The 21,020-nt window shown below is 50.8% G+C and overlaps 1 protein-coding gene and 1 long non-coding RNA gene across 7 annotated transcripts in view; one reads left to right on the top strand and one right to left on the bottom strand.

Annotated features, from left to right (window-relative positions):
• The window catches only part of SPATA13 (spermatogenesis associated 13), a 290,432-nt gene that overhangs the window by 21,092 nt on the left and 248,320 nt on the right, over positions 1–21,020 (bottom strand). The window contains exons 1-2 of one of the 5 annotated variants that reach the window (XM_010810811.4): positions 13,305–13,376; positions 3,826–9,535 (exon numbers count right to left, since the gene is read on the bottom strand). The exons of 3 other annotated variants lie outside the window; for them this stretch is intronic. In XM_010810811.4, coding sequence (XP_010809113.1) covers positions 3,826–3,880 — 55 coding nt within the window. In that variant the 5' untranslated portion in view covers positions 3,881–9,535; positions 13,305–13,376. Of the gene's footprint in view, positions 1–3,825; positions 9,536–13,304; positions 13,577–21,020 lie in introns of those variants that run through there. One more of the 5 variants, XM_059892245.1, reaches the window with a different exon arrangement.
• Positions 13,512–20,227, top strand: LOC132346766 (uncharacterized). 2 transcript variants are annotated; one of them, XR_009496715.1, is made up of 3 exons: positions 13,512–13,695; positions 18,450–18,656; positions 19,904–20,227. It is a non-coding gene; the product is annotated as an uncharacterized lncRNA (long non-coding RNA). The 2 variants fall into 2 exon arrangements; XR_009496714.1 differs by lacking the exon at positions 13,512–13,695 and adding an exon at positions 14,849–15,323.

Genomic DNA, 21,020 nt, shown 5'->3' with positions numbered 1-21,020 from the left:
AGCCTGCGCTCAGAGCCCAGGGTGGACTTGACAGGGTGCTGTTGCTGCAGGGGGCTGGACCACCGGCCACGTCCCTGCACCCAGGGCGGCCCCTGAGCCATGAGATGCCAGAGAGGGTGCAAGCATGGACACAGGGGGCCTCGATGTCAGAACCACCCTCCCCCTGACCTCAGGGCCACTCCCCCTCAGTGGTCCCCAAACACCCAGGGTCCATGGCTTCCCATCCTGGGCTTGGGGTGGGGGTGAGGGTGGGGAAGGTTCAGAAAAACAGACTCTGGCTCTGGCCCAGAGAGCCAGGTCCTCCAGGGGGCGGGGGCAGGGGGAGGAGCAGGAGGGGGTGTTTGCCAAGAATCTCTTTCCAGAGCTCTCTTTCCAAGCGATTCTGACGCCTGGCTGCATTCTAGAACCATGGGCGCCCAAGCTCGACTTCCTCAACCCCAGTGCAGGGACCTGCCCTGGGAGGCGTGCTGTGAGACTCGTCTCCACAGCAAGACAAGCTGGAGGGCAGTGGGTTTGGATCTGGCTGCTTCAATGCCTCGGCTTCAGCCACTGTGTGCCAGCGAGTGTTCCTTGCTTTCAGCAAAAAAGGACACAGTCCTTCAGTCCACGCTGACCACTCCACCTGGAGCGACGCCCCACCCAGAAAGCCCATAAGCTCCCCCTCCTCCTTCCGGGCACCGAGCTCTCACTCCCTGGTGAGGGGTGAGGTTGGGATTTCGTGCTCCTGCCTACATTCCCCACTGCCCCGCCGCCACTGGCCAAGCCCCAGGTGGCAGGAACAGTCTCTGCCTCTCACGTCCTAGAAGCCTATTAGATTTACTCACTTTAAAATGCTCACCGTATTTACACTGTCCTTATATTTCAGCAGCTTCACTGTAACACCCTCTTGAGCTGCTCTGAGTCTCTCATATCCACCCCTCCTGCCCCAGCGCTGACCTCGAGGGACCAGGAAGCCCGTGCTGGTCAGTGTCAGCTCACACCTAGTTACAGGAGACACCCTTCATGTTCAGGGCTCAACCTGACACCATCAGGATGGTCCCCTTATGCCTCACCTAGACTTTCAAACCATTCCACACACAGGGCAGTGCTCTGTGAGTCTTCTAAACACGTCGATGACAATACAGTCAAAAAGGGCAGTTGACTTGGACGCGCTGCCCTCCACTGATAATCCTTCATGATGCCCATGGGTCTCCTGGAAATGCCCCTCCCAGGACAGAACTTCACGTCTGGATTAGACTTGGGGCCTTGCTACCCTTGATGCCCGAGCAGTGACAAGGGTCACACCAAGATAGAGCTTCATTTATACCAAAGTCCCCAGAACCTCCCCATTTATACCAGTCCCCCCTCAGAACTGACTCCTTAGAAAAGACTCTGATGAGTTAGGAGTTGGTGATGGACAGGGAAGCCTGGTGTGCTGCAGTCCATGGGGTTGCAAAGAGTCGGACACGACTAAGTGGCTGAACTGAACTGATACCAAACCCCCAGGTGGCCTGTTCCTATAAAGGTTTGTTTAGAAAGCTTTGGCTCAAACCACGTGTGAGTATTTTTACTTCTCAATTTAAAGGCAAGCCATGCCCTGTGCATCCTCCATGCTCTGTACCCCGTGGAGGGGCCCTCAGAGTCCTGAGATGGGCAGGCTGGGGTTGGGCTTCTGTGCTCTTGGGGGCCCAGAGGCGGGACAGTCTCAGCCCCCGGTGCAGGCCTGGGTTTAGGCCCTGGGTTCTCCCCTGGGCTGATCCCTTAGCATCTGTCCCCCCTCAGCAAGCTGCTACTACTCCTCCAGCTCAGCTCTGATGGTGGCTGCCCGGGCCTCTGCCCGCGCCCCGCTCCTCCACTGGGCGCCCCGGCAGCTCGTGCCCACTGCACCCCTCTCGGCTCCTGGCAGTGCCTCACAGGCGGGCTGCACCACCCTGGGAAGGAACCCGGCTACTTTCACCACATCCCCGGGATAAACTCCATGTGTACCAGGCCCCACACTGGAAGCGTCCTGGAACCATAACTGTCTGTCAACACAAGAGCAAACTATGGCTCCAAGAGGTGAAGGAACTGCTCCCCAGTCCTGGGGCTGGAATTCAAGTCCTGGTCTGTCTGGCTCCAAAGCAAGCCTGCTGGGCACCTGCCCGGGGCCTCGGCCTCGCTGACCACAGCCACAGGGCAGGACTGCTGACCACCCACCCTCCCCACCTGCTCCTGCCAGATCTTTTTCTGGAGGGCCGCCAGGCTGTCCCTCAGGGTCCCCTGCCCACTCAGGGCTCTCATCTGAGACAGAATCCCCCCAGTAAGCAAGCTCTCCACTTGATTCTCCGCTGTTGCATCTGCGGTCGTTTCCATCACGTTTACACACATACACATTTAGCACAGCGGGTACATGAGAGACAGTGCTGGGAACACACAGAACCATCAGGAACAGAGATGACCCCAGCAGAGCCCGCGCCTTCCTTCTCTTGGCAGCCAGGCTCAAAGGCAGGCAGGGCTGGAGGGCACTTGGGGAGGGAGGGCGCAGACCCCTCGCAGGAGGCCTGGCCGGCTGTGCCTCCCAGAGTATCGGGCTCAGTACAGGCGCTGAACCCGGCTTCTCTTGGCCTCCATACACACACGTGGGAGGGAGGACCGGGCCCTGTGCCCGCCCGGGGTGGAGGAATGCGGGGGGCGGGCTCCATCGGCCGGCTGCCCTGGGGTAAACACAGGCGCACCCCCAGCCCAGGAGGCCGGCAGGCAGCCAGCTGTCCTCCACGTAGGACCTGGGGTCACCAGCCACTCAGTGACAGGCACAGCCACTCGGCAGGCAGGCCTGAGCCCTGAACGCAGAAACCACTGAGCCACTTGTGTTTTTTTTATTCTGAATTTGCGTCAGTGAAGCCCTCACCGCACCCCTTTCTGTGCTCAGCCAGCACAGGGAGCCAGTCAAAACAGGGAAGGCCAGCAAGAAGCACAGAGTACTCAGTGCACTGCGGGGAGGCCCACGCTGCCCTCCAGCTCTCACCTGTAATTCCCATTCATTCCAGGGTGAGCGACTGGAATTCATTTAAGACAAAAACTGAGATGGGACTCTTTTCTTTTTTAAGCATCCCATTGCATGATGTGCAGCAGTCAGCCACAATGCTTTCCATGAAGCATTTACTCCTTTAAAAGAATACATGGGTTCCAGGTGATAACCTCCCAGTGGGAGAGAACCACCCTTCTAGTTCACCTAGGAACTAGTCTAGTGCCAACACTCGCAAAAACACTGAAAAGCAAAGATGGAATACAAATAATAACCAAGTCCTGGGTAGTAACACTTTTTGGAAACAGTTGACTATTTTTCCAAAATCAATTCATACTGTTAAACCTCACATACCCCAGATTAGCAAGGAACACAGTTATGGACCCCAACAACAATCCCCTGAATAAACAAGTTTCATGTAACAGAAGCAAAGCCTAGCACAAGAACCAGATCCATAACTCATAAAGAACAATCCACGCTTGACTCTTGCTATTTCCTATTTCATACCAATGGCTGCATAACTCAAACCAGCCTCTGATTTACTGTGTCCACAGCTAGAACTTTTGAAATGAGTTTGAGCAAACTCTGGGAGATAGTGAAGGAAAGGGAAGCCTGGCGTGCTGCAGTCCATGGGGTCACAAAAAGTCAGACACCACTGAGTGACTGAAGAACAACAACAGCTACAACTGCCCTCAGGACCCCAGGTCCAGACAAAAGACTCGCTCACACACACAGACACAGACACACAGACACACACAACCTGACAAGAGGCAGCAGACAGAGCCCTGCAACTTGCGAGAACAGAGAGAGGACTCAGCAACAAGGTCAGTCTGCACACATACCTGTGTGAAGGCTCTCCAGACTCCAGAATCTTGCCATTTCCCCCCTTGCCACCATCCTCGTGTTTGGGAAACAGCCGCGTTCAAAGCGGGGCTGTGGGGTGACTGAGCATCGCAGAGGATCACACAGGCTCTGGCTGCGGAAACGCAGAAAGCGCTTATTCACTGCTGACGCCTCTGCCCGCCTGGCCAGAGAGCCTCACAGCTCACAGCACCCGCGGGCGGCTGAGCTTGCAGCCCAGACAGGACGGCGGGGAGGGAAGTCTAAACGCAGGCCAGACGGCCGGCCAGAAACCTATCAGGAGCCCCCGGAGCCTCCCATGCCAGTGACAGCAAGGCAAGACGCCTGCTGCTTTTCATTATAACCCAGAAGCCTGACCCCCCAGAGAGTTTGCAAGATGTGAGCTATCACACACAGGACAGCTAGACAGCAAGTCCCACTGCAGAGCACGGGGAGCTACATTCAGCATCCTGTGACAGACCACAATGGAAGAGTATGAAAAAAATGTATATAGTAAACGTACAACTGAGTCACTTTCCTGTACAGCAGAAATTAACACAACATTATAAACCAACAATACTCCAAATAAAAAAGAAATAAAAGGGCTCAGAAAAAAAAAAAAAAAGGACCTATTTCATGGAGGAAGAAGCACAGAGGTCACTAGGTTCAAACTGTAGCTGGGATTCCATGCTCTGGTGTGCCGAAAGCTTCAGCTTTGACATCACATTTATATTAACTGCAAATCTGTGAACTCACTTGAAGAGAGATTTTGTTTAAAAAATGTATATGTGTGAATATGTGTGCCTTCTATATAAAAAGCACATGCACATCTTTTACTGCATAAATTATCTGTTCTCTATAGTGCAGAAAATTGTTCTTTCTTTGAAGAGGCTCTCTCTAGACGACTAACTTATTTCCTCTTTCATTTTTGTTTTTTTCCCAGTTGTCTACAGTGAGCAAGTCCTATTGTGAAACGACACCTACTAACAAACAGCTTCCTTCCATTTCCTCAGGATAAGAAAACACTAACTTTTTCCTTCAGGAGCAAGGAGACAACACACGCAGAGTAGTGATCACGTGGTCGTCCCCCAATAAATGGCTGAAAACTGAGTCCATGTGTGCAGGCTCTGGGGTGACAGACCCCTCATCTCACTCCACCAGCTCAGACCTTCAGGGGCTCGTGTCTGGTCTATACAGTGGGGACAGCCAACCTCCCACAATGCTCCCACGTTCTTGAGAACGTGTGGGGATTAATAAACAGGACCGCAGCTGCTCTCACAACCCGAGTCCGTAATCACTGGCTGGTTCCCCGACTTCACAGCACAAGGGGTCAATGGGCAGAGCTGCAACGTCAGCTAAGACACCCACCCCGACCACGTGCTTCCCCGGAGGCTTTTCTTATCCTTAATTATCTGTGGCTGTTTCTACTGACTCAGGGCATCCCACTGTTAAATCCAGCTAAGGCTTCAATAAACTACAAAGAGGCAAAACTCGCACACATGTGAGTATACACATACACGCACATACACTACACTTACAAAACGAGACTGGTTTCAAATCTATCCCGTGCAAATATATATATATTTTAATATTTTTTTAATTTGTCTGTGCCAGGTCTGGTCTATATGTGGGATTTGGTTCCCTGACCAGGGATTGAACCCCAGCCCCCTGTATTGGGAGCTTGGAGTCTTAGCCACTGGACCCCTAGGGAAGTCCCCCCTTGCAAATATTTTTTTAAAAATGAATTAAAAGAGTCAAATTTTTAAAAACGATGAAAAGACAGTCATTCACTAGGAGCGTATGTGTCCTTAATTAAGGCAGTGCTTCATTGCAGGAGGAACTCAGAAGACTCCTCGAGGTTGCTTCTGAGCGCAGCTCACTGTCTATGAGGCAAGGTTGCTTCCCATAGGCTTCAAGTCCAGATTCCGACACCTGTGTCACCTTGTTTAACACAGAATGTCCCATAAGGCCACAAACCCCTCTTTTCACAGTAACATGTACTACCACCCCAAAGGCTGTGGTCCAGGGACCAGCAAGCAGCACAGTGTGACCGGGGAGCTGGTGGGAAGTGAACCCTTGGGGCCCCATCCTGGCCCGTGGATTCATAGCCTGATTCAGGTCTGAGAAGTGTTCATTCAGAAATGAGTGAAGCCTATGGAACGCAAGGGTGGACCTGGTTTTAATGAAGAAGTGAAATGCTGAATGCTGAGACACAAAGCAGGGAAATGCGGGAACTCATTCTGATGAGCACACTTTCTAAGCGAGACTGAAATCCAGCAGGGGGCAAAGGAAATCCAGAGTGCTTTCATTTTCTTAAAAAAAATAATGTTTTTTTTTGGTTGTTGTTGTTAAAATTCCAAGTTTTCAAAAAAAAATAAAAACCTCTCTTGGCCGCATTTCCTTGGCACTGTCTTAACTCGGGTCCACAGCTCACTTTCACTCTCCCTGGGCAGCTTCTTTCCCAAGGACTTTTTCTAAATCGAGAGATGGGGTCAGGGAGAGTAAGGTCCTTGGGATCTTAGGATTGTAAACCAAAGGCATTCGCTGAGTAAACTTACTGTACTGAGCACACACTCAAAACAAACATAAAGATAAAAAGGAGGAAAAAAAGTAAATAAACAAACAAAAACTGTATTTAAATGAGGCATTTCCTCAAAGGAAGATGAACCAACAACACTTCTAAGATATTTTTGGAAGAACCTACAGAGGCAGTTTGACTTTAAGATTTAAAAAATTCTTTAGTGATTAGAGCCTATATTAACCAGATCAATAAGAATATTGCAACAAAGACCTTCAGACCAAAGCTGAAGGAAGTCTTGATCTCCTCCACGCTCTACCCCCAACCCCCACCCCTGGGAATAGTCTATTCTCCTTGGATAAGATGCTGCTACAGGGTAGGGACTAGGATGTCACCAACCTTGACTACTGGTAGAAGAATTAAGAAAAGGATCGAGTCCCACTGGAGAGCAGAAAAACCCCAACTGTACATTAATATCAAATATTTGGAAGTCAGAGAGGATAAAATAAACGTTGGGAGCACACAGGATGTTATGATCACGTTTACTCTACAGATATATAAGGAACTAAGGCTATTTTTAGCAGAGTGGCCCTAAGACCCACATACAGTTACACCCACACGTCTGGAAAAGAGGGGGTAAGTTAGTGGTGGTCCCTCTGACTAAACCAACACTCATCCCTTTACCCTCCAGGACCGGCTCTTGAGATAACCAGGTGGTCGTTAAGGCTGCACTTAGCTCCGAGTTACTGGAATCTCCTTAAATACAAAATGGTTCAGGTCTTCTTACATGGCCGCCTTAGGATTTGGGGCAGAAAGGTCACCAGCATTGGCCATCTGCTTAGCAACCGACATTCCCAGCTGTTGCTTCACCAAAGCTGCAGCTCCCTGCATGGCGCAGAGACTCCCTTAACCTGAGAATATTCTAGAACCTCCCGTGCCCCAGGATTGGGTACCACCCCACCACCAAGACCTGCAGGACAGCCACAGGGTGGTAGGAGGCCAAGGACAGGCATGCTGTGCCCCGACCAGCACTACCGCCAGCTTCAGAGAGTGAGCTGGAGCCTGGGACATGTCAGAACCGAGGTGGCTCCTGCCCTCGCTGGACTGAGCCCCAGCCCAGACCTCCGCTGAGCACCCAGAGTTACGAGGAACACAGCAAGGGCTCTGAGTCCACCTAGTCGCTGCCCTCGCTGCTGATGCCCTAAAGCTGGGATGGGGGTGATTTCTGAGCAGGAAGTGATCAGCTTCACCTACTATGAGTTACTCAGACTCACAGGCTTCCTTGTGGCTCAGCAGTAAAGAATCCTCCTGCCAGTGCAGGAGACCCAGGAGAACCACATTCAATCCTGGGGTGGGAGGATCTCCTGAAGGAGGGCATGGCAACCCACTCCAGTATTCCTGCCTGGAGAATCCCATGGACAGAGGAGCCTAGCAGGCTACAGTCCATGGGGTCGCAAAGAGTCGGACACGACTGAGCGACTAAACAACTCAGACCCACAGTACCCTTGGCTATTAGCATAAATAATGGAGTGTCTAGAGGGGTCCCTGTATTCTGAATGGACAGACATCAGCACTAATCTTACAGGCCATAGTTAGAGAAGCAAAAGAACAGAGACCCTCAACACAACACAACACATAATGTTTTCTAGCCCACACAGTCACACAACCCACCATAGACCCCGTTTTGGTCAGCTGCCTGCTGGCAGAGGGCAAGGCAGGCCCCACGAAGGTCTTCCTGAAACACAGCTCAGCAGCCAGACTCCTGAGCACAGAGGTCAGGCCCGTCACTCCAACACACAGGGAACAGCGCAGGTGACAACAGGGAGCAGTGGGAACCGAAGGCAGAGGACAAGCCATGGGTCTTCAAAGCTGCTGCTTTTCCACCGGAGGCGCTGAGGGCCCGCCCACCCTAACGGACAGGAGATGCACTCTCAATGCTTTATGAACGCCACCCCGCTCCAAACACACGCCAAAGACACTGGTCCTCCTGGGCTCCGACTACAACTTTTAGGCTAATTCAGTAACAGATCCAAAATTCTCCTTTAAAAGACAAGGTACCATCTCAACGTGACAACCGAGGCCTGTCCCATCTTCTGTGAACAGCCACGTGGGGTTTTCATCCTTCAAGGCCTGGGACACATTTCAAACATAACAAGAGCAGAACAGAAAACGGATGAACTTCACTTTTGTCTTTGTTTTAATAAAATGCAATTATTAGGCGTGGCCTTAAAAACTGACACACGGGTGAACTTCTGTGCACATAAACAAAATAACTTTGTGTTCCATGCTGGAAAGGCATAGCACCTGGGAGACAGTGAGTGGAATGGAGCAGCGTGGGCTTTGGGGTCTGTCTGATCTGCTCTGATCGCCGGCTTCACTGTCTTATGACGTAAGTCACTCTCAGCTAAGCGAGAAAAAGCACGGCCTTGAAGTTTTCAAGCCTCAGATTCCTCATCCACAAGACAGGAACCGGCATGCAGGCCAGGCACTTGGCTTAGTGGTAGTTTGCTTCACATTTTCTCTTTTGCGCTCTTCCTCTTGACTTTTAATATTCTTTCTTTTCCTTCTCTTTTAAAAAAATTTTTTTATAGATGTACAGTTGACTTACAATGTTGTGTTAGCCTCAGGCATATGGCAAAGTGATTAGTTATACACATACAAATAAATATATTCTTTTTCATATTCTTTTCCATTACCATTTATTATAGGGTATTGAATATAGTTCCCTATGCTTTTCTTTTTAAAATCCAGTTTCTGAGACTTGGCATTAGATGCATGGTATTTTGAAAACTTTTTAAACTCTGTACTTTAGAACGATTGGAACAAATACATGTGTTAGAACTGAGAATGTTTTAAAGGTTAGAAAGATGAGAATTTCAAGAGTTTGATGGAAAAACATTAAAAAAGAAACACTTCATGATGTTTTTCTGAGACAGGAAGAACACTCTCTTTCTTTTTAAAAAAGAAAAAAAAAACTCTTGATTCTGGGCAACGATAAGGCTGAGACAGCAGCCAAGGCTGCTGGAGCTGACACCTGTCTCAGACTTGCAGGCCTGTGGTCTAAGGGCCTGCCGTCTACATCTGCAGGATCGGCTCCTGCAGGTGGCATGCTGTCCTGGTTCTAAATCCAGACGTCCACATGTTCTCACAGTGCAGTCAGCAGGGAGAGACTTCAGCCAGGACAGTGTCAGTGTCTTCAGACAAAAAGAACAGAATCATCTTGATTCACAAATAAAAACACCCAGTGCCCATGACCCCGGGCAAGAGCCTGAAATGGGATGGGGACAGCAGACAGCCAGACCCGGCCCCGTCCACACCTGACCATCAGGGCTCCACCATCCCCACCCTTCAACCAGCCTCCCAAGGGCTCCGCTATAATCACCCACTCCAAAGGTACTGAGCAAGGACCAGACGACTTTGTATTTTCTCTCTGATTCCTCATTGAGAGAAAACTTTAGGAAAGCAGACGCAGACAGAGGTTATCCAGAGAATAAGAGATCAGACAAGGTTTTCTGGTGCGGCTAAAGTAATCTCAAGGCACCCCTCAGCACCTATTGCTTTTCTTTTCTTCTTTCCTTTTAACAAAAAGTTTAGGCATTTCTAGGACATACTTTGGGAAATCTCTGATGAGGCCTGAAATTTGGGGTCAAGAGAGTCAAAAGAAAACATTCAGTTGAGTTACCTTTCTTTCCCCCCAATAACCTGAGTGTCTGCCCTTTAGATGGATTTAACTGACATTTGGATAATACTTAAACAGAACACTGTCACACATGGACTCTTGGGTAACTCCTAGGGCTATCTGTACACATTAGAGTAAATGACCTGTCAACAGTTAAACTGCTGGTTACTGAGGTTGAGTTAGTAACTCAGAACTCTGGCTGCAAACACAACTCATCATTACCTTGTCACCAGAATTATGACTGCTTCTCTTTACTGCATACTTACAGCATACCAGATCGTTCTCACACATCTGTGGACAATAGTAATATTTCCTACTGATAGATGAGAACATTAAGACTGGGGTGTGAAATGACTTGCCAAGGTCAACGAGGACTGGGACTCAACTCTGTTTTGTTGACCCAAATGCCGGTTCATAAGAAAATCAACTTTCATAACAATCACTAGAATAGAACAAAGCCTGAACAATAGATTATAAGTAGGATCATCAACAACAAAAAACTAAGGCAAAAGGAAAAAAAACTATTTTTTTTTTGTTTTGACCACATAAAAAATTAAAGAGTCTTAACAAATTTATTAACTTCACAACAAGACTTTTCAAAAAAATACGACTTGGTAATTTCTTGTTGCTGTTGTTTCGTTGCTGAGTCCTGTCCAACTTTTTGCAATCCCATGGACTCTCACCCACCAGACTCCTCTGTCCATGGGATTTCCCAGGCAACAACAGAGGAGTGGGTTGCCGTTGTCTTCTCCAGGGGATCTTTGAGACCCAGGAATCAAACCCATGTCTCCTGCATTGCAGGCAGATTCTTTACTGTTGAGCCAGTAATTTCTTAAAATTTATTTGATTAAAAAAAAAATCAGAGCTTCCCTTGTGGTTTAGACGGTAGAGAATCTGCCTGCAATGCAAGAGAACCCCAGTTCGATCCCTAGGTTGGGAAGATCCCCTGGAAAAGGGAATGGCTACCCACTCCAGTACTTTTGTCTGGAGAATCCCATGGAGAGAGGAGCCTGTCAGGCTATAAGCCATGGGATCGCACAGAGTTGGACACGACTGAGCAACTAATGATTAAATTGCCCCCACTTTCTTAATGTTGGGGCATTACATCAGAACTCTAAACCAAGGAATGGAACTTTCTGGTGTATATTTAACGTGACTATTTCAAAAATATTTAATAAACATTGATATGGTCCTATTGATGAACTTTCACATATGGTAACATAAAGCCAAGATAATTTTTAATATGATAGCGAAACAGTTTTTAACTAGTCCTAACATTTAGAGGAAATATTCAGCTATCAAATTAGAAAACCAACACGGATAAACCAAACAGATAGAACCCCTCCACACTCATACACAAGGTGTGGACTTTTCCCCACAACCTTGCAGACACCCTCTGTGCATCCTGGCTCTGCCTTCCCACTGAACCAAAACTGTTTTTCTCAAAACCACCAAGTCTGTGGGTTTCCCTGGTGGCTCAGTGGTAAAGAACCCACCTGCCAATGCAGGAGACATGAGTTCAATCCCTGATCCTGGAAGATCCCACACGCCATGGAGCAACTAAGCCTGAGCGCCACAACTATTGAGCCTGTGCTCTAGAGCCTGGGAGCTGCAACAAGGAAAGCCACAGCAATGAGAAGCCCATGCACCATAAGTAAAGCCTGCACAGCAACGAAGACCCAGCACAACCAAAAAAAAAAAAAAAACCCAGCAAGTTCCTAATTGCCGCTGGATCCATGGAAATGGCTCAGAGCACTCAGCTTGACCCCTGCCACAGGTGACACTGTAAGCACTGCCTCCCAGGGCTCAGCATCCTTGGACAACTGGACACCACTCACCTGTCTGGCCATTCCATTTCTATCTTCATTGTGGATTTCTTTTCCTTCACGGGCTACCCCCGGTGCTACCCCCTCTTCTCACTCCACACACACACTGCTGGTACCTCTCCCTCACTGGCCTAGAGAACAACCAGCCATGTGTGGCCACTCCTCCCCAAACTCCCCTCGAGCCTGGGCCTCTGTCCTCATCAGACCGCATAGTGCAGGCCGGGTGATGAGATCTCCACCCAGCTGTCCCACCAGTGCCTCCAGCTCCAAGGCCTGGAACAGTCCCAAGCCCCGCACTCGTGTGCTTTTCTCCTATACTCCCCTTGGAGGGTCTGCCCCCCAAACATCCAGACAATGGCTGGACTTTCAGGTCTTTGCTTTTCCAAGAGAACCATCATGCTCCTTGTTAAGGGCTCTGTCCGCTGGTTGTCTGCTCTGTCCCCAAGCAGGTCCACAATTTAGCTAGAAAGTCACCGAATGCAAAGTGAACCACTTAAAACCCTCCTGTGGCTCCTGGCTCTTCCAGGATAGGCCCTGAGGAAGGCCCTGAACAGGCTGTTCCCTCCCACCTGGAGTGGTCTGATCCCTGGTACAGACCCGCAGCTTACCCCACTACAGCCACTAAGTGTGGTCAAGCTGCCTGAAAGACCCACGGCAGACCCAATACATCTGCGTCACGCCCCGAACCCTTCAACTTCTACATACAAAGGTGCAGCTGCCTCATCAGTGTCATCCCCAAGGACCAGAGGTCTCTCTCACATGTCATCATGGGACGGGGATTCTGCATGTGAGACCACGATTTATCAACTGTGATGGCCAGTTCTGGATGCTCTTAAGTGATAACCAGAAGCATTCTGAGCTCAGAGTTCCCAGTTTTTCCACATTTTACACTCTCAATTCTTATCTGACTGAAATAATTTTTTAGCAATTAATCTTTATCAAGAGTTCAGTTTTCTTAAATGTGAGTCTCTTCTGAGTCTCACATTTACAATTTCATTTGCTTATGGAGCTAGACAAGCTCCATGATAGCAGTAATGACCACAGCTGCCAGAGCCAGGCTGCAGCCATGCCCCTGACTCCGGGTAAGGACACGACCCACCCATGAGAGCAGTGGTGGGTGCTGTGTCATCCCCCCCACCCCCCAGCCATCCCAAGTGAGCCCTGGGCAGGAGCAGGCACCACCTGCATCGAGGACACTTCCCTTTGGTTGGGTTAAGCACGTGGTTGGGTTAAGAAAGCTTCTGAGGGGCGACCTGACCCTGGGCTTCTCAAGCAGGCTCTCCTCCTCCCGCCCCCACCCTCTGTACTGGCTGCTTCCCAGCCTAGAACAAACACACCTTCTCCAGCAACAGACTCCACCTAAGTTCCGCTCAGCCTTCAATCTCAGCTTTGCTGTGGCTTTCCCAGGAAAGCCTGGGACTCCCTGGATGGAATCTGCTGCCCTGTGGTTACACTCACCTCCTTGAGCACTGCCGTGGCTTTCCGGGTCCGCACACCCGCTGGGGGGTTCTGTGAGCTTGGCATCTGGCTTCCTGGAACCCGCCAGCCTGCACCCCAGGGCCCCTCTTATCACAAGGGACCTGTGTACACACACGTTATGCACGGCAGCATGTAACTGTGCTCTATGCACCCATACAAACGAGGTGTCTCCTAACCCAAGGGCGAAGTAAAAACTCAGCTCGAAAAGGTTTCGGGCACCCTGCTCACGTCCTGAAAAGCCACTCTTTATCTCCTAGTGGCATGTCCCGCGTCATTTCCGGATAGGATTAAGCTCATCGACTTCATAAGGGGGCTAGGTAAGATGGCTTCTAGAACCCACACTAAGCTACACAAGGTCTCCGGGTCTGAGGTATCAGTGCACCCCGGCCCAAAATCAGCTGCGAGAACGGGAAGTTGCGGAGGGAACAATGTCCCCGAGGGGTCACCCCAACCGCTCCTTGAAAGTGCTGGGCTTCAGGGGTGGGGGCCTCTGGGCACACACCTCTCCCAGTGGACACACCAGCCCTGAAACTGTGGGGAACGTTCACCCGAGGAAAGCCTGGTGGGGAGGGGGCGACGGTTGGGGGAGCGCACGCAACCCCTCCCCCCCCCGCGGGCCGCGCAGCATCCTGCGCGCAGGACCGCAGGGCAACACCAGCATCCCACGCGCAGGACCGCAGGGCAACACCAGCATCCCGCGCGCGGGACCGCAGGGCAACACCAGCATCCCGCGCGCAGGACCGCAGGGCAACAACAGCATCCCACGCGCAGGACCGCAGGGCAACACCAGCATCCCGCGCGCGGGACCGCAGGGCAACAACAGCATCCCACGCGCAGGACCGCAGGGCAACACCAGCATCCCGCGCGCGGGACCGCAGGCCCTCCAGCACGGCGCACCAGGACAGGGGGCGAGCGGCTGGGGTTTGGGAGGAGCCCCGGTTCTCCGGCGGCTTCCCCCAGAAGTCTCATGGCAGGTTGTCAGGGCCTCGAGCCCACCCCGCAGAGCACCCTGGTCTCAGGGCGAGCTGAGTGGACCAGCCCCGGTGCGCCCTCCTCCGCGGACCCCGCAGACCACAGGGGCAACCCTGCTGTGGGGGCGGGACCCCTGGGGGCAGTCCAGGCCACACCCCTTCGGAGTTGGACCCCGCTCTACCGGTCTACGAAGGGCCTCTGTGTGTTCTCCACAAAAGGAAAAATGGAGCATCTTGGACTTCTCACCACCAAGTACCTTACTTTGTAAATTCTTAATCCCCACTCTTATCTCTAGATTTATATTTTTGTTGTAGGCCCTGATCAATTGCCCTGCGGTCTGTAGTATTTTTTCTTGCTTTCTTACTGACAGCGGAACTGGGAATTTTTAAAACCTCAGAGTACGTTTTTTCAAAATAGCTCCTCTCTCACCAACCCCTGGCTAGGTCTGATGTGCTTCACAGATACGTGGCCTGTTGCATAATTTGGGTTATTCTTTTGTAGAACACAATGTTTTATATAAATATAAATATATATATATATATATATATATATACATACATATCACTATATATCAAGCTTTTAAGGACTGGATTCTTTGGTTTTTTCCACATGAAAAATGTACATGGGTGGTTATGAGTTTGAGCTTCAGGACTCCCTTGTTAACAGCTTAAATGATGACATCATTCTACTGAAGATGGATTTTGGCCCGGCTCAATAGATAGCTACCCTGATTTAATGTCATCCTCTTTCTTACCTCGTGAAGTGACCATATTACATTCATAAGAAATTAAGGTATGAAGATCAAATCAAATCAAGCAATAATTTGAATAAATTTCAAAATATTTTAAGCCATAGAAAGTCCAATCAAGTCAACTCATGCTTTTCTCCACTTTTTATAATTAGTTATCATTGTACTTAACCTGGCCATTTTCTCTCCTCTGTTCAGGGTTCTCCTTCCTGGGGAACAGTTCAGACATCACTTGGTTTGCCTCACAGGAGAAAGCGCATCTGAACTCGACAGGCAGGGTGGGTAGAAAGAGAAGTGTGCGTAGACACGAGAATAAGAATTCTGAAGGGCGATCAAACTGGACTTCTGCCCAGAACAGGTGGAGCAGTTACTGGAGGGAGAATGGCAGCAACAGAAGTAAGTTTGGGAAACTCAGGCTGCCGCGGAATAAGCTGCCTTGGATGTAAGAGAAAAATATCATAAAGGAAAAACGCAGATGGCAGTGAAGACGGTCCCCTAAGAAAAAGTGAGCATGCACAGGCATGGCTACTCAGACCCAAGGATGACCAAGGGGCACAGCCCCCATCGCCAATAAAGCCACAGGGTTTGGCCAGCCGCCTCCCAACCGTGAACTTGACAAAAGCACCACGGTGACTCACGGTGGAATTCTATTATCCAAGGCCACACCCGAGCAGTGGGCAAACATGACCCAGGTCTGCTCCGTGTCACACATGAGCCAGGAAGGAGATGAGACGGTGCTCTAAGCAAAGGGAGAGAGAAGGCAATGTTCTGGAAGGGAACGCAGGATGAGTTCACTTTCACCTAAAAGGATTAGGTCTTCACTTCTCAAAAAAATTAAATTGCTACGTTCAAATCTCTACATTTTGAGAAATTGTTACTTGCCTGGCACATCTTGATTTAAAGATTTTTGAGAGCACCTGACCAGGGAGGAGGAAATATACTGTTCACTATTTTTAAAAGGTTTTATTCTAGGAAATTGCAAACAAACTCAGAAGTAGAAAAATTATATGATGAACCCATAAGGATCAATATTTTATCAATCTTTTCCAACTAGGTCTTTTTGGATATTTTAAAGCAAATCTCGAATATATCATTTCACGCAACAAATATTTAGTATGCACCCAAATGAATAAGGACTGAAAAATAACTACACTATCATTATCATGATAATGAACAAAATTGACAGTAATTCCTTCTCTGAATACTGAGTCCATGTGAAAATGTCCCTCCTCATCTCAAAATGACCTTTTTATAGCTGGTTGGTTGGTATCAGAATCCAAACAAGTCCACACACTACATTTACCAAACACAATTCAGATTAAACCAGATCTGTCCATTTGGGTGGCATCTACCAGGGATTCTGCATGCAACACACAGCTCCTGAGCTGGCTGCATTCCAGCATGTCAGTGGGAGGGGAACTGGGCCCCCAGGCTGCCCATTCCTGAGGCAGCTGAGGGGCCAGCTCCTGGCAGACGGAGAAGAAGGGGTCTGGGATACAGGAATGCTGGAGCTGGCCTGTCAGATTCTCACCATCCCCCAGGCTTCCCAAACCACATGATGGACATGGCAGCTTCTGTTAGTGGGCCAGGGGCCAAGGGATCCAGGACTCCCGTGGTGGTAGGCAGTCCACACGGAAGAGCAGATGTCATTTCTGTCCTGGGCAGCAGGGCCAGCTTGGTCACTGGGATGGTCCCTCCCACCGGACCTCTGGCTGTGCTAAACTTATCACAGGGTCCCTAGGGAAAAAACCGACACGTGACTCCATGAAGGTGCTGCTTGATTCGTGGGGCAGGAAATCCCCAAGTCAGTGGGCAGAAGGCACACGTGAGCCACCACCACAGGTATCCGGGGATCTCACCCCACGCCCGGATCTAAACTGGTTCCGACTCAAGAGCCTCCTCCTGAGGCAGAAGCCAGATGACCATGGGGTGGGGGTGGGGGGCGTCCCATTTCTACAACCCTTCCTTCCTGTGAATTCCTTGGTGATGGAGCCCCCAGGAAAGGGAGGTCCCCCAGCATTTAAGCAATGCTCTGTCGGAAATTTCTGACTGAGAGGAGATGGCCTCAGTACGGGTTACACATGTGGACCAGAGTGAATGGCTTGGCCGAGGAGCCCCTGGAGGAGCTTGGGAAGGACACTGTGGGTTACTGGACTGCTCTGGGGAGGATGTGACTGGACATATCAGAACACACCCCAGCACAGGAAACCACCAGTGCCATGGAAATCCACTGCAAACGAGGCTGTTTAACAACCATGTGACATTATGTACACCCCACAAATGCCCATCTTTGTTCCTGGTCATCTTAATGCTGACTCAGCGGGTTCAAAAAATAAAACGGCCCTGGTGGCAGAAACGGATGCCAAGCCTGGGCTAAACCACGGGTGTCCCCTCAACAAAGTTAATGATACGGTGCCTTGAAGGACCCAGACGGCTTCTTGTGGGGAGCTGATTACAGCGGACCCTTTTCACAATAGGTGGTTTGTCCTTCCTGGAAGAGACACTTATTCTAGATTTGGATTTGTTTGTCTTGCCTATCAGAGTCCTGCTGGAATCTCCCCGGAGCGGGTGCTGTTCACCACAGTGCAGAAACGAAGGGGTCAACACGCGGGTTCAACGATCACTTAATAATACACTTGCAAAGTGTTTTCTTTCCACCCAGTAATTCTGCTCTGTCAAAGCTGAATCTCCTCCCCTCAGGAGGGGCTCCTAGCAGCATCCCAGCCCTGGTGCCACTGGCTCTGAGCCCAGGCCGAGCTGCTGAGCCTCCTCGTGCATGAGGAATGAGCACCCGGGGAGAACGTGGTGTCCTCTGCGGTCCCTGCCACCAGCATTTCCCCATTGGACAAATGCGGCAACCTCCAATCAGCCTCCTTCCTCTGGCCTCACTCCCCAGTGGCCTTGCTCTCTGATGCCTAGCTGGCAACGGCTTCCACTTCACTTGGAACAACCCTGACTCCTCGAAACCTGCGATGCCCTTTCTGTGCAGACTTTCTCCAGCCTCCGGGCTGCCCTGGCCTCCCCTGCCCCGGATTCCGAGCTCCAGGCACCCGGCCTTCTCGCTGAACCTCGGACACACTGAGCTTCTGCCTGACCTGGGCATTCGATGCTCCTTTGACTAGAACCTCTGCTCCCTCAGATCTTCACTCCCTGCTCATCTTCCAAGTCTCGGCTCCAAGGTCACCTCCTCAGAGACACGAGGTCGCCCTCCCCCACTCCCACCTTCCCCTTCCCCAGAAGGCTCGCTAGTACCCAAGGGAGCCCTGCGTATCCACTCACTGCCTCTGTTTAAATGCGGGAACATACATGCTTTGCGATGCTTTACTCTCTGCTTTACCCCAACAGAGACAGTGGTGCCTGGCTCAGAGCAGATGCTCCACATGTTTTTCTTCCTTTTTTTGTAGACTGACAGGTTTTCAACTAAGAGGGGAATAAAGGAGACCGTGATGACTGGAAGCAAGCTCAGAATCTTGGAGAACAGGCTTGGAGCACCTTAGCGGGCACAGATAAGCACCAGGTGCTGTGAGGAGCAGGGGGTCTGGAGTGTGCGGGGACCAGACTTGCAGAAGGAGAGACAGCACGTGCGCCCCACAGCCAGCTGCAGAGGGGAGGTACGCCCTTTCCCGGTATCGGGCATGTGCACGTGTGATGTCTTCGTGTTTTCTGTCTCCTCTCCTCCCACATCTTTCCACTGTGAGATGCGTGTGTTGCTTAAATTTACTTCTGGGCACAAACAGCGGTGGGCCTGCAGGAGGGAGGCACCTGGTCAGAGGCCCTGGACGTGGAGACACCAGCAGTGACTGATGAGCCTCTGGGCTGCTTCCAGGGAAAGACTGAGAGGGTTCTCATTAGACATGAAATTGGTGTGCCATGTCCTTTTAAAAAACGAATGCCTGGGAATTCCCTGGCGGTCCAGTGGTTAGGACTTGGCACTTTCACTGCTGAGGGCCTGGGTTCAGTGCCTGGTCAGGGAACTAAAATCCTGCAAGCTGCATGCACCACCTCCTCCCCACAAACAACACCCTCCCCCTGCTTCACCTTTCTTCACGGTGCCCCCTCGGTGTTACAGCTCCTTGTTAACTCATCATCCCCGAACAAGGACCTGTGAGATGAAAAGGGCTTCGCTGTGCTCCCAGCACATGACAGGCCCTTGGCAGACACTGAATGAATGAATGATTTCCCTGGAGGAACGACCTTCCTCCACCACGGTCGGGGAATCCACACACTCACCGCCTCATCCCTGGAGGACCCATCCTACTCCCGGTGCCCATGCCCCGAGTTGGTGGAGCCATCACCTGAGCTGGGGGGGCTGAACCCCCCTCCTGGGACTCTGACTCCTGAGTGAGTGACTCAAGGACAGATGGACGGTGTCTTCCTCGGCTCCCAGGGGCCACCGACTGCCAGGTGTTTCCTAGATGCATTTCCAGCCACCCCATCAATTTTGGGGACACTGACACCCTCCCAAGACAGTCTCTTTTTGCTCCAGCTAGGCAGGGTGAGTTTTTGCTACTTCTCAACAAAAGAACACTAAACTCAAAACAAAACAAAACATGATTCCAGAAAGCACAGAAATAAGCTGTTCACATAAGTACAGGGTTGGAGGAGAAACCGTCCACATTCCTACCCACCTAACTACAGTATTTTCACTTCTGCACACTCGTTTTAAACCTTTGGCCGCATGTGAGCATGCTGCATAGGGCTGCAGTCATGGTTTGTTATGGGCTGAATGTGCACCCCCCAAAAGATGCTGAAATTCTAACCCCCCGTACCAGCGAGGGTGTGTCCTTATTTGAAAACAAGCTCTTTGTAAATGATCAAGCTGACACGTGGGCATTAGGACAGTGCCTTAATTCTTTAGGGCACCACATGAAGATGAAGGCAGAGACCAGGGAGATACAGCCAGACGCCGAGCTCAGGGGACCCGAGGCCGCCAGGAGCCAAGAAACAGCAGAGGGTCCCCATCTCAGGCCTCGGAAGGAAACTGCCCTGCTTCCAGCCTCCAGAATGGAGACAATTCTGTCCTGCTGCTGAAGGGACCCAGTTTGTGGTACTCTGTGACGGCAGCCCTAGTAAATAAAACAATATATGTGTGACTTTATTTCCTTTTCTTCCTCACTTTTCTCACATTACAGTGGTCACTTTCCTCATTGTTACAGACTTTTTCCTGACAATGCTATAAGCTGTTTTGAAGCAGTCACCCTTAGATGCTGGGCTCACTATTCCACTGAAAGTGGACACTTGCTTCAACTTCTTTCCATCACAAGTAACGCTGGGAAGGACGTCGTGCACTCAGAGCCTTTTCTCTCCTTGTAACAACTTTCCTGAGATACATCACCGGACGCTGACGACTGGGTAGGACAGAAGGGGCTGCTGAGCAGAAGGATGACTGACGATGCATTTGTCACCGGGGTCCCCAGGGCAGTGGGTTTGAGTTCTGGGCGGAACAAATGCTGCCATGTGTAAAGGGAAGGAAGGAGGTTCTGGGCAGAGTAAGGGTGTGAGCCGGGTGGTGGGTAGGAGAGCGGGCGGGAGACAGGAGAGGCGCAGACGGCAGGTAGGCAGGCAGCAGAGCCTGCGAACTCCTTACGAAGCTGGGACTTTATTCCAGTAACCACAGGGAAGTTCACAGGGAAACAGCAGCAAGAACCAAACAGGAATAGGCGCTCAGAACCAGTGGGGATGGAAGCCTGGCCCGAGCAGAGGCAGGGGCCCTGGGATGAGGGTTGGGGCGCGATCCCAGGGCCCCACCTGCTCGTCCGAGAGGACACAAATCAAGAGATGCTCGAAAACTTCCTCGGCCCCCAGCCGCCTCCAATTCCTCTTTGTTGTTGCCCTGTCTGATGAGAGTTCAGACTGGGTTCCTCCTGGGGTAGAAACCAGGCCACCCGATGGTAGGAAAGGAGGGGACAATTCCTCAGCCATATGTTCAGGCCGATCGCTCAGCCCCAGGCAGAGACGTCCCAGGACACACTCCC

Source organism: Bos taurus, chromosome 12 (genome assembly GCF_002263795.3).
Source record: "Bos taurus isolate L1 Dominette 01449 registration number 42190680 breed Hereford chromosome 12, ARS-UCD2.0, whole genome shotgun sequence".
NCBI classification, from domain to species: domain Eukaryota; kingdom Metazoa; phylum Chordata; class Mammalia; order Artiodactyla; family Bovidae; genus Bos; species Bos taurus.
This window is presented reverse-complemented; position numbering and strand designations above follow the sequence as displayed.